Source organism: Salmo trutta, chromosome 16 (assembly GCF_901001165.1).
Source record: "Salmo trutta chromosome 16, fSalTru1.1, whole genome shotgun sequence".
Classification (NCBI taxonomy): domain Eukaryota; kingdom Metazoa; phylum Chordata; class Actinopteri; order Salmoniformes; family Salmonidae; genus Salmo; species Salmo trutta.
In genome coordinates this window covers 58,390,018-58,395,899 of record NC_042972.1, presented here as the reverse complement: position 1 = coordinate 58,395,899, position 5,882 = coordinate 58,390,018, and the positions used below count along the sequence as shown (strand labels likewise).

Genomic DNA, 5,882 nt, shown 5'->3' with positions numbered 1-5,882 from the left:
ACAAGTGTTACCCATTTGGAGTTTTGTACTACGAGTTTTGAAAATTCACCACACACTTGTGAAAATAGTACCAAAGCGATAAAAAAAACTAATACTGATTTGCGGTTGTCTCAAGTTGTGTATGCTATTGACGGTTTGCGTTATCATCCACTCCAGTTGGGCTTGAGGGCACGGAATATTCACATATTAGTGGATTGATGCCTTTATTAAATAGCATACAGTAACGAATAATAGCAACAGTACAATTGCATCCAGTTTTGCTAAATATGTTTGGTGTTTGCAGTCCACACTGTTCTAGATGGCTTCATCATGTACTGTTAGTGTTTTACGCATTACATTCACACATCTCCAAAAGTAAAAATATTAGGCTTCTATAAATGGTATTGTATATGTGAGGAACATTCTCAATAGGCAAGATATCTGCTATTGATATGGCATTATAGGACTGAACAATGTAAATAAGTTGGATGAGCCCCAGCTAGCAATGAGGAATCGTCCCAGAAGCCTCTTCCGGGGGGCTGGAACTGATTGAATCGGCCCGGAATCGGGTGTCGGACTCGGCCCGGAATCAAAATGAATGACTGCTCAGAATCGGCTAAGTACATCGGGCCGTTTCCGTCTATCGGAATTCAGCCGACTTTGCCAGCATCTTACCACAATCCCCTAAAAGCAGCCCGATGTAAATTTAAAAAATGTATACAAAATTACCCGATTTAGTCATTTTAAATATTACTATTATACCTTTTATACATAGAAATTATACCCATCCACAAAAAAAAAAACATTTTGTCGGAGGAAACACCATACACCTGGTGACCGTGTCAGCGTGCATGCGCCTGGCCCGCCACAGGAGTCACTACAGTGCGATGGAACAAGGACATCACGACCGGCCAAACCCTCCCCTAACTTGGGCGACGCTGGGCCAATTGCGCGTCGCCTCATGGGACTCCCGGTCGCGGCCGGCACGGGTCTCGAACCAGCATCTGTAGCAACGCAGTTTGCGCTGCGATGCAGTGTCTTAGACCGCTGCGCCACTCGGGAGGCTCCATCCACAAAGTTTTTAATGGTTATCAATTGCCTTGCACAAAGTATCAAAATACTAAAATACTACACAGGACTCTTAAAGAATTTCATTTAAATGTTAAATGTATTTTTTTATCACAAAAACTGAGAAAATATGGAAAAATAAATAATGAAATGTTAATTATATAAAGCAGCCCGTGTAATCATCTGCCAGAGAGTAGCCCCAATCGCCCCGAGCCCCAAGTAATACATTTGGTCCAGATAATTCACACTGGAATCAGCCCGAGCCCCAAGTAAAATATACATTTGGGCCAGATAACTCTCACTGGAATCGGCCCGGGCTCGAGCCGATTCCAGTGAGAGTTATCTGGCCAGATAACTCACACCGGATTCGGCCCGAGCTCAATCCCCACATCCTGGCCATAAGTAATACTGCCGAAGGCGGCCCAGACTCGGGCCACATGACGTCAGCCGAGTCTGACTCTCAGCCGAGTGCCCTGACTCTCAGCCGGAATCGGCCCAGATCCACTGTGCTAGCTGGGGTGCATATATGAAAATGGGGATAGATGCAGAAACATGCGAAATGAAGAAGGCTATGCAGGTGTGAAAATTGTCTAAACCTCTAAAACGGCACTCACGAGTAGACATTAAAAAAAATACAAAATCTTGATAGGCTACTTGGCATATGCATAGCCAGGATAAAAAAGACACAATGACGCATTGCTGTTGAACGCGGCTTCGTTATAGTTGGTAAGCCTACAGAGGACTTTTTAATCAAATAGAACAGAAAACAACTGAAATATTTAAAAATATGAGGGTCACTGGCATCATCACATCTCTCTTTGAAAATGTTAGAGCCCCAGTTTGACAAGAGCGCTATTAGCGCCAGCTGAAAATAGAGCCCCTTATCCCCCTTAATGTCTGATCTTTGATTGGCTTACATGTTGGCACTATTTAAATGGATTACAACAATTGTTATGTCATCCCTGTACATCCTTGCCAGGTCCTGAGGCAAGCTGAGCATTTTCGACAAGCGCCTTGGGTCCACAGTACCAAAGCCATCACTCCCTAAAGCATGTCGGATCAGATGTGTTGCAGAGTTCTCATCCTCTAAAGCCAAAATGGCTCTGCTTTTCCTCTCCTGGAGCAACCTGTGCATCTGTCCCAGTGTGAAAGACAGCCCAGATACAGGTTTCTGCCAGTGTAGACCAGTCAGATGTTCTCCTATGAACTGCACCACAGTTTGCCTGTGCATCAGCTCCCATAGTCCATCAGTTGCCATGATCAGAAACTTGTCCTTTGGCCTCAGTGTGTGGCTTGTCACCTCTGGCTCAGCAATGAGATATGGCGGCGTGTGGTAGTTAGGTGGGAGCATCTTAACAAACTCATTGGCCAACAAGATGTCTGGTCTTGTTTCATACACCCGGTTCAACATTTCACCACTCCATTTAAACTTTATGTCTCCGAACCCTCTGAAGGGCATGAGAAGGCCCAGTAGCCTGTCGTGTTTGACTACCGTCTTGCGTTCGAGCGCAGGGTGCTCAGATAGAACCCTCTGCAACTCGTCTGCGTTTTGGGCATTGTGGTCGTTACTGATGGTGTGTGCTGACCAGGTCCCGTTCTCCTCTTGGACTCCCAGCACGGCCCTGCTATCCCCCAGGTTGGCCACATGCAGGTCATCTCCATCCACATGGACGACACATGCTGTACACCCTGACAGAGCCACCTGAAGAGGGGTGAAGTGGGAGAAGGGGTCCCCAAAGTCCACCTGGGCCTCAAGTGAAATGTCATTGTCTAACCTCTTGAATGCATTCATCAAAGCCGTTTGGACGTCCTTGTCCTCGTCCTCCTTTAGATCGATCCTCTCTTGCCAGTACGTCCTAAGGCTGTTGAAGTAAAGCTTCCCAGAGTCTCTGCTGGTATGGTCATTTGGGTGCTTGTGCCACTGTAGCATGGGTAACACCGGCCTTTCATTCTCAACTGCATCCTCAATGTCCATTAAGGTCTTCACTGGGAGTAGAGACACAGCAATGTAGTAGAAGAGCCTTTCACTGACTGCCTGGGCGCACGCATAACCTGCATGTCCATCGAAAACCCCAAAAAGCATTCCCCTACTCTGGAGACAAGTCGCTGCACTCCTGCGGTCCTCATTCAGAGCATTTGATGCCAAGATGTTACTATCAAACCCTAAAATTGAGTTAACAGAGTTTCGTCCATCATATCCATTGACTTTATAAGTGTACTCATTAGCTTTTAAGATGTGGTTTATTTTAGAAAGAGGCATCTGACTGGTCTGATTGTTGTCTCTGTATTTTCTCCCATTGATTGTTTCTGCTGGGTAGTTGATACCGATGAAATCTACTGGAGGTCTGGAAGAATGACACAGTCTAGTATCAAAGCCAAGAAATTTAATTTGGGTCAAGCAGCTTTTCCTTATCAGTCTTAACCTGTACATGGCCCAGTATTGTTTGAGGTGTTGAAAGCAAAGCGGAGGTACCATCTTCAGAACTATGGAGTTTGCAAACGCCACCTGTCAATAAAGCAAGCATGTCAATAGAATTTCATTGAATGTGCTCCTGTGATTTACAGTACTCTGAGGGTTCACCTCAATTGAAAAATGCACCCCCAGGACTCTTCTTCCCGAGAGCTAAAGAACCATATCACGTTCTGCACGTGTTACGCACAAATCAGTCTACTGATTTACTGTGGAATGTGTCGGTATCCTTTGTGGAATGTATTTTAAGACATGATTTGTGTACATTTTTGTTGATTTTATGCTTTCTTACTTCCCATCAGTTGATGTAACCTATGAACCTTGATCTAATCGTCATATATATGCTGCCATATCCTACCCTGAAAAGATAATGTTGTTTATAGTTACAACAGACATGAGACAATTATAGCGTCTGTGACAGCATGGGCAGTGCCATTGAGGCTACAACTCATAAGAGTCCTGACCCAGTTGACTACTTTGACTACTTTAACGAGAGTCTTGTCTTTAAAATGGTGTAAAATAGTCATATGTTTGAGAAATTGAAGTTATAGCATTTTTAAGGTATTTGTATTTCGCGCCACGCGATTCCACTGGCTGTTGACTAGGGTGGGACGCAAACGTCCCACCTAGCCCATAGAAGTTAAAATGCCTGAAGCATGGTGGATGCCCTCAATGACACTGCTAAAATGGCCACTCGAGGCCTGTATCATTCTCTGTGGTTACAGTAGACAAAGAAGTTTGTACAACGTGCCTTTTACCGTAAAGTAGCACATGTGCAGAAGGTACAGTTGTTCAGCTATTGGGAAGAGGCTTCGACAAAATCAGGTCACCCAGCCACTGCATTTTCTTTTTTAAGTACACTCTTTCTAAAAGTTGTTTTCTATCCAAACTATTTGTTCTCGATCTTATTTCATTGAAAGAATGTGTCAATTATTGACAATGACCCTTGAGACATGATTATACTATTACATACTAGACTACATGTAGACTGTAGTAGTAAACCGGTGCAACAGACAACAATTGACGGTTCTGTGTACCGTTACAGCACTTTATTTTACTGTTTGAAGTTGAAGTTCTGTACCCATCCTCTCCACATAATTTTCCATTGACCACAGAGCTTGAACTTTTAAGACATTCAACTTTCATGTTTTAAATGTCCTTATACATTTCCAAAGTATACACAAGAAAACCTTTAGACATTTGGCTCATACTTTGTCACCTTACCTGCTGTAGCCGATCAGTTACTCTGAGCAGTTCTTGAGAACAGAACAGTTAGGTTATATTTTAACTTGGGTAGACTACTTTGTTCCCATGCTTAATATAATGTAGGATGAATCTGTTTTATACGATTATAATGTGCTGTCAGAAGCTGATATTTCCTCCCCAAAATGTGACTATAGACAGGCTCTCAATTGTAAGAATTGGTTTGAGTATATAGAACACCACATGTGCAATAAAGTGTGACCTTTGAAATGAGCATATTCATATCTGGTCTACAAATAGGTAATCTATAAACCAATGGAAGCTTGAAAGACATGCATTGTAAATATCGCAGAAAATCCATGGAACAATGGATGAATGGCATATAAGGGCATATCATAATGAATTTTAAAAGCCTCATATCATCCCAAAGTTCTCTGACTTCTATAATTCTCTTTTATACTTCTGTACACGTTTATTCCTTCACTCACACACACAAAATAATCAATTTGGCCAATATTTAATGACGACGAACCAAACAAAGGGGTTTGTAAACTCTGGATGAATCCATATGACCTCTATTTCAATTGGTGGATATAATAAACTTCCGTTAAATGCCACATCTGTAAACGCACAAACATTGATAATGGACCAATTAAATCTCTACATATAAGTGGTCAGTACACCCATGTCTTGTCCTTTCCGTCTTGTGTTGGGAGAAGCGATTCACCTTATTTAAGGACCCGGAAACAAAACTGTTATGTTTGTTCCTTAGAAAATGACAAACCGGGGCGTAGGTTTAACTACTTTTAATGAACATATACTTCAGCTAGAAAACTCCATGTCTAGCCATGCAAGGCATTCTTCAACCACCTGCCCCCCGCATAGCCTGCTGGGTAATGTAGTCTAAATGTTATTAACACATAACAACACAAAAACAATGTCCGAATGTTCTGTTTTGTGGAGGACTTCCTTTGTTGCGTTCTTGTCATTTTGCAAACGTTAGCTAGCTAGCTGCGAACTCAGCTCAACAAAGGTCCTGTGCGACTTTGTGCGGGAGCATCTCTTCCCAAGGTTCCATGGGAACTCAGCAACCACATATGGCAAGGAGAACAAGCAGGTGGTCTACACATGGATGGAGAGCTGTGGGTTTAGTCTGGAGAGT

At 43.0% G+C, this 5,882-nt stretch overlaps 1 protein-coding gene across 1 annotated transcript; it reads right to left on the bottom strand.

The window, feature by feature from the left end:
* Positions 1-1,235: 1,235 nt before the first annotated feature.
* On the bottom strand, positions 1,236-5,063 carry si:ch211-15p9.2 (protein serine/threonine phosphatase 2C family protein). The gene is made up of 2 exons (XM_029695096.1): positions 4,742-5,063; positions 1,236-3,553 (listed from the first exon to the last, which is right to left on the bottom strand). Exon 2 carries the CDS (start codon positions 3,521-3,523, stop codon positions 1,961-1,963), a length of 1,563 nt encoding a protein of 520 aa, XP_029550956.1. The 5' UTR covers positions 3,524-3,553; positions 4,742-5,063; the 3' UTR covers positions 1,236-1,960.
* Positions 5,064-5,882: the final 819 nt, after the last annotated feature.

Coding starts and splice junctions, on each gene's coding strand:
- si:ch211-15p9.2 (XM_029695096.1), bottom strand. CDS start 3,523: ATGGTACCTCCGCTTTGCTTTCAACACCTCAAACAATACTGGGCCATG.